This window comes from Acomys russatus, chromosome 19 (assembly GCF_903995435.1).
Source record: "Acomys russatus chromosome 19, mAcoRus1.1, whole genome shotgun sequence".
Taxonomy (NCBI): domain Eukaryota; kingdom Metazoa; phylum Chordata; class Mammalia; order Rodentia; family Muridae; genus Acomys; species Acomys russatus.
This window is the reverse complement of record NC_067155.1, coordinates 41120671-41132866: the sequence shown is the minus strand read 5'-3', so window position 1 is coordinate 41132866 and position 12196 is coordinate 41120671. Positions and strand designations below refer to the sequence as shown.

The window sequence follows — 12196 nt, the reverse complement described above, 5'->3', positions numbered from 1 at the left end:
GAGAAGCCTGAGAGGCAAGATTCTCTTCCAAGTTGAACTGGTGGTTGTTTTTCCTTTTAAATATGCAGTTCCTCCCTCTCCCGCTCCATCCTTCCCAGTGGCTTCATTTAACCAGCCTTCCTCTGGCCTTTCTGTTCTCTCTCTCTCTCTCTCTCTCTCTCTCTCTCTCTCTCTCTCTCTCTCTCTCTCTGTGTGTGTGTGTGTGTGTGTGTGTGTGTGTGTGTGTCCCTATTTTCCCTTTCCATCTCTCTCCTCCTGATTTGGGCCTCTCTCCCAAGCTACCTGCCCCTTCTCTATCCACCCTGTGGTTTCTGCAATCCTCAGCTGCTGCATGCATGCCCTCTGGGGAGTTTGTTATGTAAAGAATTAAGGAAAGCTTGGCTATTGGAGCCTATGGTTAAAGATTTTTAAATAAACAAACAAATAAGGAACCCAATAGAGATGGCTGACAAGTGACCCTCTCCATCCCTGAGGTGGCACCCAGAAGCCATAGGGCAGGCTGTTTCTCCCTCTGCTGGCTCAAAGCAGGGGTCCATTTGAAGTCACCATTGTCCTGCATTCCCTGTGCAGAGACTTTCTTTTCTTTCCTTTTTTTTTTTTTTTTTATTGTTGCATCCCTGTCCCTGACCACTGAGAAGGTAGGTATCCCAGCTCAGCTGTGCACTCGTTCCCTGGCTCTCATCTCAGAAAAGTCTGGCCATTCTGCTTAGTTTAAATCCCTCTCTCTCTCTCTCTCTCTCTCTCTCTCTCTCTCTCTCTCTCTCTCTCTCAACTCCACTTAGCTCTAAGTTGATTTGATTTTTATTTTCTCTTGCCTGTCTGTCTTTCTCTAACTAACCATTTCTCCAAACCGAGCCACCACTGAACTGCAGTGCCCTGGCCTGCGGTTTGGTTTCTTTCACTCTCCCGCCCTCAGCCCTGATGACTTTGCAGGTTCATCCTCTCCCTCTCATCTCCCCCACCTCTGCTTCTTCCTCTCCACCTCCTGATCCCATCCCCCACGGCCCCTTCATTCTCATCTCGTTGGCTGAGCACACCTGTATGTGGTTTAACATTCAACCTTCGTGTCTCTGCCTGTACTGTGTGCTTACAGGGGGGCCGATTTGATTACTACTGCCTTGAATGGTTGCTGAACCTCTCACCCTTCATCCTTGCTAGCTTCTAGTTAGGGACTTGGGTCACACATACTCTAGTCCTCCAGGGCCCACCTAGACAGTAAGCAGTGGAAAAGTAGGCTGTGAGGGCCTGTTGCCCTCCACATCTGGAAGGAAGTTCTAGCTGAGGGTCAAGTTCAAAGTTAAGTCCCATTGCACACTTTGGGGCTGACTATACGGGATGAAATCTAGACTAAGGCCAAGTACTATTACCACAGCACAGTGGAGTGCAGAGGTGCAAGCTTCAGGGGTCTGGGATACCAATGGGCATTAATACCACTGGGACTAAGTCACAGCTCTGTGACTTACATGTGGCCATGGAGTGACTTCAGAGGTCAGGCAGGCACTGGATGTTGAGAACCTACTTGGCCAAGACTCTCTGGGGGTGATTTTCAGAATGGTACAACATCTTAGCTTACCTACCCCCAGAACAGGGGCTCCGCCAAGTCTCCTGTGTCCTTTCTTCTTCTGAGTTTCCAAGTTGGAGAAGTTTAATGGTATCCCCTTGATGCAGAGTGACCTAGAAGACACAATCGCTAATGGCCAGAGTGACTCGAGGTAGAAGGAACATTATAGCACATGAGACTTATGATCGCCACTCCAGTGGCCAGCTAGCTGCATGGAAAGTGACAGAGTCAGAAGTGGGTCCCTAGGGACCCCCACTGCCCCCACCCTTCCTCCAGCAGTTCCCGGTTCTGCCTGAAAGTAGTCACAGAAGTTTGAGCTCCCAGTAGCCATTGCGAGATCTCCATAACCCTCCGTGTTCAGCGTTGCAGAGAGAAGGGTTAGATGCTTCTCCCATGTTTATGCCAGGAAGGGTCAGGACAGCTCATGCCTCAGAACACTCTAGCTGTCTTAAACTGTGCTTGCTGGGTGGGAGATGACAGTGTCAGTCTTCACGAGGGGGATGAGTGCTGAGAGTCTGAAATGGAGAAGTGTCCCAGGCGGAGGAGGACTTGTGAGGCTCCTGCCTTCAAGGTCCCCTGCATCTCAACAAAGGGCAAACAGAGTAAGATAGAGGCCATCTGTCCCGGGCTGCGTGGAGGACCAAAGGCAAATCATCCAGGTGTTTTCTTACCTTTGTCCCTTCTCTATCCTTTAGATGTTTATTCCCCTTTGACCCTCAAATTTTTCTTATAAAAGTGGGGGGGAGATGTCACTAGTACAGCCAAGAAAATAACTTAGTGTGTAAAGTGCTTGCTTTGCAAGCATGACGACCAGAGTTCAAGCCCCAAGATCCCACGTTAGAAAGCCAATGATGGGGTTGGGGATTTAGCTCAGTGGTAGAGCGCTTGTCTAGCAAGCGTGAGGCCCTGATTTTGGTCCTCAGCTCTGGAAGAAAAAAAAAAGAAAGAAAGAAAGAAAGCCAATGATGGTGGCTTGTGCTTCTAATCCTAGATCTGGGAAGGCAGAGGCAGAACAATTCCTGGGGTTTGCTAGTCAGCCAGCCTGGCTTAATTGACTAGCCCTGGATCCTTGAAATAGCTCTGTGGGTAAAGATGCTTGCTTGCCACCAACCCTAATTGCCTGAGTTTAATTCCTGGGGCTCACACAGTAGAAAGAGAAAACCAGCCTCCTCGAGTAGCCCTCTACACACACACACACACACACACACACACACACACACAGGAAAGAGAGAGAGAGAAAGAAGGAAGGAAAGAAAGAAGGAAGGAAGCCCATAAACTCTGGCTTTCACTCCACCCCCAGGAAGAATAAGACCCAGCCAAGCTGAGGATGAGGCAGAACCTCTGGCAGGATCATGGTGACCTTTTCTTGGAAGCTTCTGGAGGGATAAGTGGACTGGCCGCCTTCAAGGAGTCCTTGGGCTGCAGGGGACCCTCTCCATCTGACCCCAGGACTTCTCCTACTCTGATCTTTTTAGTCTGGGGGGCAGGGGGGAAGGCATACAGACCAACTCCTTTATAGGTCAACCCAACAAGGTTTCTAGCACCCACCTGGTATGAGACTTAGCATAAGTTCCCAGCATTAACTTGAATCCCTTCAAGGGGTTCTTCCTGGGTGGGGGTGGGGTGGGGGTTGAGGTCAGTAGGCTCAAAAGGAATCAGAGGAATATGATGGAAAGATGAGCCTTCAAGACTTACAAGGTAGGGAGCCACCGTCTTGGCTTGGACCTCAGTGGCTGGGGACAGAAGCTTATTGGGGGTTATTCAGCTATCTAATCCAGACCCTTCCTATTTCTAATAGTCTACCCCACTTCCAATTTGAGACAGTGGGAAGTCAAGGTGGCTCTGCATGGACCTGGGGATGTAGCTCAGCTGCCAGTGTTTGCCTAGTGTGCATGAAGCATTGGGTTATAAGCCAAACAACTCATAAACAAGGCATGATGGTTCATGTCTGTAATCCCGGCAGTGATAGAGGTGGGATGCAGGAGGAACAGAAGTTCAGTGTCTGGCAAAATGTGGCCACCGACACAATGGTGACATGACTGTTACTGGGGTAAGCAACCACCTTTTTAGTTTAAAAAAAATTTTTTTTAAAGTTCAAAGTCAACTTTAGCTATATGTTGAGTCCTAACTGGCCTACATGAAACCCTGTTAAAAGTGATGAGGGAGGAACTGGGACTGTAGCTCAGTGGTAGAGCAACTTGCCTAGCACACATGAGGCCCTGGGTTCAATCCCTAGTACTGACAGGGAAAAAGGGTGGGAGGGGTTGCCCACGTGTCTGACTTATCTTCTTCCTTGACCCTTGTTCCTTGCCTTGAGTCAGCTCTCTGGCTGAGATACAGACTGTGGTTCCCATGCCAGTAGGCAGTCCATCACCACTGGTCTTGCTGTCTTCCCTGACCAGAGTAGCCTTAAAGGAGGGGTCCATGGTGACCCTGGGCTGTGAGTTACCATGCATTTGTTCCTAAGGCTCCCTTACCAGATATCTCTGCTTACTTGACAAGCTGACTGCCCTGGGCGTAGGATGCATTTGAAGATCCTAGAGACGTCTTTCTCACTTGCCTCCTAAAAGGAAGTTCAGTGAGAGACCCCCTGGTACAGCCTGGGACTGTGAGACGTTGTTCCTTGTCTGTTGGGGGTGGGGAGACGAGCTGAGGATTCTCCTGGGGATACCATTTTGAGAATGAAAGTATCTTTACAACAACCAGCCTCAGACTGGGCATGGCATAATCTGGACATGTAATTCAGCATTTGGGATGCAGCGGCAGGAATCTTCAGGAGTTCTAGGCCATCTTTGGTTACATAGAGAATTTGAGGCTAGCCTAGGCTACATGAGTCCCTGTCTGATTTTTTTTTTAAATAGGGTACTCAGTAGACTGCTTGCCAAGCATGCATGCATGAAGCCCTGGATTTGATTCCCAGCACTGCCTAAAAACACCTCTAATCAGCTAGGTGCGGTGGCATGCGCCTATAATCCCAGCACTCGGGAGGCAGAGGCAGGTAGATGGCTGGGAGTTCAAGGCCAGCCTTGTCTACAAAGTGAGTCCAGAACAGCCAAGGCTACACAGAGAAACTCAGAACTTCAACTAGATGAAAGAGTTCAGAGTTCCAGGCCAGCTTCAGCTACATGAGACCTTGTCTACAATAAAACAAAACCAGCCTCCGGTTTGCCTACCCGGAGTGGATCTGGAAGTGAAGACCACTCAGTGGGGTCATACCCAGTCTAGTCACCTGTGCTTGCCGCTGCTTTTGGAGAAAGACCATCTCTCCTGGGAGAAGCCTTCATGGCCTCATTGGCTCCCACAGCGTGCTCGTGCTCACCTGCTATGGCTAGTGCTTCTTGTTTTTTTCAGCCACCTATCACAAATTGGCTGTGCATTACCAGCACCGAGGCCCAGTTCTTGGCTCTAGCACTTTGCTGGGCTCCATGGAGCCCTGAGGAGGTCTGAGCCCCTGAGCTCCTCCGCCGGAAACATCGAGGGCCAGGCCAAGGAAACCATGCAGGATCCCCTGAAGGAGACAAGGCAGCTGAATGGACTCAGTTCAGACCCCTCTAGCACCTGGAACTGTCTGACTGGCCCTTAGTAGAGCCATTCTTCCTTCCTCAGCCAATAGTATTAAGGACTTAAGTGTCTTGTTTTAGGCTGAAACTTGAGATTATGCCCAACAGTGATGGTACACGCCTGTAATCCCAGCATTCAGGAGACTGAGGGAAGAGGATTCATGTTCAAAGCTACACAGTAAGACCTTTTATGAAAAATAAAACAAGCTGGACGGTGGTGGCACATACCTTTGAGGCCAGCCTGGTCTATAGAGAAAGTTCCAGGACAGCCAGGGCTACACAGAGAGACCCTGTCTCAAAAATAAAGTGTGTGTGGGGGGGTGGGGGAAGGGCTGAAGAGATGCCTCAGAGGTTAAGAGCACTGACTGCTTTTCCTAGCAACCACACGGTGGCTCACAACCATGCATAATGAGACCTGGTGCCCTCTTCTGGTATGCAGGTGTACATGCAGGCAGAACACTGTATAAATAATCTTTTTTTTTTTTTTTTTTTTTTTAATTAGAAAAAAAGAAAGAATAAAAGAATGTGTGCTGGCATGATTGTGCATACCTTTAATCCTAGCACTGGGAGGCAGAAGCAAGTGGATCTCAAGGTTAGCCAAGACTACATATCGAGAGTCTTGTCTTTAAAAAGCAAACCTGAGGTTACAGACAGCAGATCCAGCTGGGTAATGACGGTGGAAGTGTCAGGGATAGACCTGGGAACAGAATAGCAAGAACAACAGCAGCATCTGCTCTTCCAAGGTTGGGGCCCAAGGCCAGGAGGGTCCTTATGTGCCGGTAAGGGTGGGGAGGTTAGGGAGGGCACAACCAGAGAATCCTGGACTATTTACCCTGGAAGAGACATTGGGAAGCAAAAACATGAAACAAACAACAACAAAACAAAACAAATCCTCTTTGTGCGGATGGGAAAACCAAGGTCTAGACTGGGCAAATTAACTTGTCTGCGCCCCATCCACCCCCCACTCCCCACCCCCCACCCCCGTGGTACTGAGGTAGTGGCAGGCTCGATTCTTAGCTCCCGGCCAGGACCTTGGATCATGTCAGGTTCCCTCTCTGGTCCTAACTCACTCTTGGAAAAACTAAATTAACAGCCCTATGCAGATGCCAGCCAAGGGCACTGGCTGAGGCCCAAGGAGCTGGTCATTGCTGGTCCTGTAGAGGTGAATCGGCCTCCTCTCGGGCCTAGAGTTGGGGTGGTTGCGTTTCTCTCTCTCTCTCTCTGTCTCTCTTGCATTTTTGTGACTCTAATGATGAACTTATGCTACCACACTTTTCCCTTCTCTTACACAACTCACCTACTAAAGGAGGAAGTGCCACTTTATTGGTAAGTGGACGTTAACCAAGAGGGACTTAAAAAAAAAAAATCAGAACGTTAAAAAAATAAAAATAAAAAAGGAAAGAAAGAAATGAAATGAAAAAAAAGAAAGAAAAAGAAAAAGAGAAACAGAAAGACAGTCGGTCAGCTACTGAACACCCCTGAGCTCTTGGCAGGGTCGCAAAAACAAAGTCAAATATTAACAGAAAATAATAATAATAAAGTCAGGCTCCCCAGCAGATCATTTTTATTTGGGTATATAATGACATTTGTGGTTTTTGTTTCCGTTATTATTTATTATTTTGGTTTTCTTTTTTGATTTCTGTTTTTGACTCCTTTTCTTCGGTTGAATTTTGAGTTCAGTTATCTTGCCCCTCCCCCATCTGTGTGCCGTGTGACACCCTCCCTCCCCCATGCCCTTTACCCTGGTTGGGGGAGCCTGGCCCTGGTGGGCTGGCCCTGGCTTGACCTACCAGTGTCGTACCTCTCTTCTCTCTACTGGGGGGGAAATCGTCTGTCCCCTACGCGGGGACAATGCCAGCCCCTCTGGTGCCCTATCCTGGAGCTCCCCCCTGCCCTGCAGCCCCCATTCCCACCGCTCCGTCCCTCTTGTGTTATGCATGCCGAGAACCTTGCATGGTCTGCTATGTTGAGGCCAGAAGGTGAACACTCAGGAGAGGTAGAGGCAGGGCAGGCGCGGGAACCGTGTGTGCGATGCTCCGGGGCTACAGCCCGCGGCCTAGGCCCGGTGAAAGCCCTCTCTCCTTTTCTCCCCCTACCCCACTGCCCTCTCACATCCCCCTCCACCCCATCCCCATCCCTCCTCTTTTTCTCTCCATCTCTCCGTTCCGTTTTCACTCACCCCTCTTCTGCTTCTTCAATGTCGTTCCCCCCCCCCCCCCCCCCCACGTCTGTTCTCTGCACCTGCAACTCCCTCTGCTCCGGTCCCCTCTGCATCCCTCCCGGCCTCTCTCGTCCCCTCTCCGCCCCTCCGTGCCCTTCTCTGCCTCTCTCCCCGTCAGAAGCCCAGCTCGCCCCGGGCCTGCGACAAGGCGGCTGCGGCGCCCACGCCGCCCGCGCGTGGGAAGGACAGCCAGAGTCCGCGCTCCGCGCCGTCGTCGCAAGGCCGCGGGGGCCGCGCCGCGGGAGGGGCTGCCAGGCGCCGGCGCCGGCGGAGGAGGAGACGACGATCACGATCCTCGGCCAATGCGCCCCGCCGCAGGGGGCGCCGGCGCGCAAAGCCCGTGCCGCCCCGGGGCTCGTCCCGCTCGCTCAGCGGGGCGCACTCCAGCAGCGATTCTGGCGGCGGCGCCCCGGGCCCTGGACCGGAACCGGTCTCCGACCGAGGCCACGGCGGACACGGGAAAAGGTGAGCCGACCTCCTGCCTGCACTACACAGGAATACCCCTTCACTGGCCACCCCTAAATGGAACCCCCTCACTGATCACTCCACATAGGGTTCCTCTCTCAACATTCCACATACATCTCTCCCACTCATCACTTCCAGAGGAGCCCCCACTTGTTAATGACTCCACATGGAATCCCTAATTCGTCCTTCGACGCCCCATCTCCTCTGGGGCTGGGCTCAGGGATCCCTACTGCCACCCACACACAACCTCTGTCTCTCCTGGCTCTCAACCCAGACCACTGAGCCCCACATTTCCTCCCATAGGGCAAAGGAGCGACCCCCGCGCCCGCGACCCGCAAGCACCTCGCCATCTCCGGGGGCGCACGGCCGTCGAGGCGGCCCGGAGGGGAACAGCTCATCTCGCAGCCCCGGTCCCCACCCTGGGTCCTGGAGCTCCAGCCGCTCGCCCTCCAAATCCCGCTCGCGCTCCCCAGACAAAAGAACACGCAGCCCCAGCCTTTCGCCGTCGCCCAAGAAACCTCTTGGCCGGTAAATGCCCCGACCCGAGCCGGGTGGCGGGAAGGAAGGGGCGGATGGCGTAGAACCCGGACTTATGGCCCAGATGGCGGGATCCCTCACCACGAGCGGGTCCCACAGGGAAAAAGACAGCGAAGGCCGTGCGAGGCATGCCGAGGCTGAGGCCGCCCGCACCCGGCGTCGCTCCCGCAGCTACTCCCCAATCCGAAAGCGCCGCCGTGACTCTCCCAGTTTCATGGAACCGAGACGCATCACCAGGTACAAAGGGGACTGAGGGTGAGGCGGGACTAGGGCTGCTGACTCTAGTTGGTGGTCAGGGATGTCAGGGAGTCAAGGTTCACAGGCCTAGGGTCCTTCTAGAATGGGCTGATGATTCTGATCCCGAGGAAAAGGGGAGGGGCTTGCCAAGGAGGGGGTGGAGCTAAAGGAGAGATGGGTTGGGTGAAGGAAACTAGAGGATTCAGGGGTCATCAAAGAGTTGGGGAGAAATGAGGGAGGGAATAGGTACCTGGTTTGGGTGTGTGGGTGGCCAGCCACAGGCATGGAGTTCAGCTCTGGAAGATTCCATCCATCCATCGGGAGCTCCTCCTTCCTACCCTGTGTCTCACACCCTCAGTGATGTGTACTTTTCTCCTTCATCTCAAGGAACCTCCTGCTGCGTGGCCTGTGGCCAGCCTGGGGGCCGTGTGGACCGGGCTCCACAGGCAACCCAAGTGATACCCATGTGAGCTAGTCTGGTGGGCAGCTTTCGTCCGTCGTCTCCGTCTCCTTTTTTCTCACTAACCTCCCAGCACCCTGGGCAATTGGTGGAGGGAGCAGAGCGTCCTAGTATCTGGGGCAGCTGTCTGAGGAGCTCCATGCAGACTGAGGAGTGTGGCTGACTTGATGCAAGACTAAGAGGGCTCTGAGTCTGCAGATGAACTCACCCAAAAGCTGGGACTGGTGGCTCCAGCCTCTCCTCCTAACTTGTAGACAGGCTGAAGCAGAGCGGGTGGGAAATTCAAGGCCAGCCTTCAGAACTTGGCCAAGACCTTGCCTTGAAAGAAAAAGACTGATAGAATGTTGGCCTAGAATCCCCCAGTGAGGGGCTGGGGGAGTGGCTCAGTGGTAGAGCACCTGCCTAGAATCCCCCAGTGAGGGGCTGGGGTGTGGCTCAGTGGTAGAGCACCTGCCTAGAATCCCCCAGTGAGGGGCTGGGGTGTGGCTCAGTGGTAGAGCACCTGCCTAGAATCCCCCAGTGAGGGGCTGGGGTGTGGCTCAGTGGTAGAGCACCTGCCTAGAATGACCTGGTGAGTAACTGGGGACCGGGCTGCATGGTACAACACCTGCCTAGTATGTGTGAGGTCCTAGATTCAATCCCTAGTACCAACAAATAAAAAACAGGAGCCTGAAGCCAGGTGCGGTGGCACACGCCTGTAATCCCAGCATTCAGGGAGGCATAGGCAGGAGTATTTCTGTGGGCAAAGGAGTCCAGAACAGCCATGACTACACAGAGAAACCCTGTCTCAAATAAACCAAAACAAAACAAAAACAAACAAAAAACCAAAACCATGACCCTGAAGCCCAGCATTACTCCAGTATGAATAGATTATCATTGCCAGAGTCCAAGCCCCATAATGTCCTACCTCGCTGAGGCACCTGGGGGAGACTGATGTATCTCTCTGGACCCCAGTGGCCTGATGTGCATAATTAGCTGAAATTCGTAAGAATCTTTTTAAACCTCAACATACTCTCAATTCTCAAATTAGTTCTCAGCCTTCCTTGCTACTGCATTGATACCCAGGGTCCAAAAATGGCCAGAACCTCACATCTTCCACTGGTCACCCACCTCAGCTCCTCTGTCCTCTGGCTGCTTCCTCCTCCCATATTAATGCACACCTGTTTTTCTTCCTCAGAAATAACCTTTGTGCTGGGGCACTATAGCCCCCTTAACCACTTTCTTTTCTTTTGTCTGGATCATAGCTTCCTGCCTTCAAACTAACTCCGGGCCAGCGGGAGGTAGCTGAGTGAAGGGTTGGGGTGCAGGTGGGAGAGGGGGATAAGCTGAAACAGAGACGGCAGTGGCCAGGGGTCTCCTCCTTGTTCCCTTTGAGTGGCCTTAAACATATACATCTTTGCTGGGTGTGGTGGTGCATCCCTGTAATCCCAGCACTTGGGAGGCAGAGGCAGGCGGAGCTCTGTGAGTTCGAGGCCAGCCTGGTCTACAAGGGACAGCCAAGACTACCCAGAGAACCCCTGTCTCAAAATACCAAAAAATAAAAAACCAGCCAGCTGTAGTGGCCCATGCCTTTTATCCCAGCACTGGGGAGGCAGAGGCAGGCTGGTCTCTGTGAGTTGGAGGGCAGCCTGGGTTACAAAGCATGCTCGGAGACAGCCAGGGCTACACAGAGAAACCCTGTGTTGTGGGGTGGTAGGAGAGAACTTGGGCTTTTTGCCCTGCAAGCAGATAAGGGATTATATATAAAGAGTTTGGCAGAGGACACAGAACTTTGGAAATGGGGTTATCCCTAAAGCCAAGACTCAGGGGAAATTTAGGCGGGAAGCTCTTGCCACTGCTAGGATGGGGCCTGAGGCTTGAGTGAGGCCAACAAATGGGCAGAGCTTGGGGCTCTGGGTGGGCTAGGATCGATTTTTTTTCCCCTCTCTTACAGTGCCCGAAAGCGTCCCATCCCCTACTACCGGCCCAGCCCTTCCTCTTCTTCCAGCCGCTTGAGCAGTGACTACTCTAGCCGGAGCCACAGCAGGAGCCCGAGCCCGGGCCACAGCCACGGAAGCTACAGCAGCCGCAGTCATGGGACTCATGGGACTCGCAGCCGCTCGTGCAGCGCCTCCAGGAGCCGCAGTCCCAGCTACCACAGCCGCAGCAGCTCTGAGAGTGGGGGCTTCTAAGCCCAGACGGGACCCATCTGGGCTTGGAAGGCCCTGGCACAGAGAGAGGCTGGGGCCCTGAGACCTGGGGAAGAGAGATCTGAACCCCCCCCCACACACACACTGCTACAGAGGTCCCGAGGTGGGGGGACAGCGCGTGGGCAGGTGGGACTAAGGAAGGAATCAAATTCTCCTGTCCCTAAAGTGCGCTCATCCCCACGCCCTGCCCACCCACGTGTCCAGGGAACAAAGAGCCTTTGCGAACACAAGGATCAGATCACCATGCCCTCCTGCTGGAGGCCAGCTTACCAGCCTGGGGCCCATTGCCTGTGTATGGCACAAGAGTCTACTGTTGGCTGTCAGTCACTTTACCTGAGCTCAGTGGACCCCTGCACAGCTTGGAAGGTGCCAAGCCTGGGACCTCTATCTCCCACGGGGTGGATCTGAAAATGGCAGAGCTGGCCAGATCTAAGAGGGAAGGAAGGACCACCTAACTCTTGGTGTATTGCCAGGCAAGAGGAGATGTTCACACTTGCCCCCATCTCTCTGCCTTGCCCACACCCATCCAGGCCTTCGTCAGCACAAAAGGTAGCAGATACCACATCTGCACCGAACCCTGAGGTTAAAGATGGCAAGATTCAAGGGCTGAGGGCAACATAGCTCAGTGGGTAGAACGCTTGCCTAGCATGCATGAAGTCCTTGGTCCCATCCCCAAATCAAGCCTAAAACCGAGCATGCTTAGTGCATGCCTGTAATCCCAGCACTCTGGAATTAGAGGCAGGAGGACCAGGAGTTCAAGGTCATCTTAGGCCACATAGTGAGTTTGAATCCAGCCTGGAGTAGAGGAGACCCTGTCTCAAAAGAGAGACAGAGACAGAGACACTAGGGATTCAGGTCAGAAGACAAAAAAGAACACGGGTAGAAAACAGAAAAAAAATTTTTTTAAGCATGGGCTCAATCAGTGCAGTCAGATGACCAAGCAGGTCAAGGGACACTGGGAGACAG

The 12196-nt window shown here is 52.9% G+C and overlaps 1 protein-coding gene across 1 annotated transcript in view; it reads left to right on the top strand.

Moving 5' to 3' along the window:
* Srrm3 (serine/arginine repetitive matrix 3) overlaps positions 1-11295 on the top strand; it is a 68814-nt gene extending 57519 nt beyond the window's left edge. Inside the window, exons 12-15 of the mRNA XM_051161312.1 lie at positions 7461-7807; positions 8111-8335; positions 8444-8581; positions 10975-11295. Of these exons, the coding sequence (XP_051017269.1) occupies positions 7461-7807; positions 8111-8335; positions 8444-8581; positions 10975-11212 (948 nt within the window). The 3' untranslated portion in view covers positions 11213-11295. The remainder of the gene's footprint in view (positions 1-7460; positions 7808-8110; positions 8336-8443; positions 8582-10974) is intronic.
* The last annotated feature ends 901 nt before the right edge of the window (positions 11296-12196 follow it).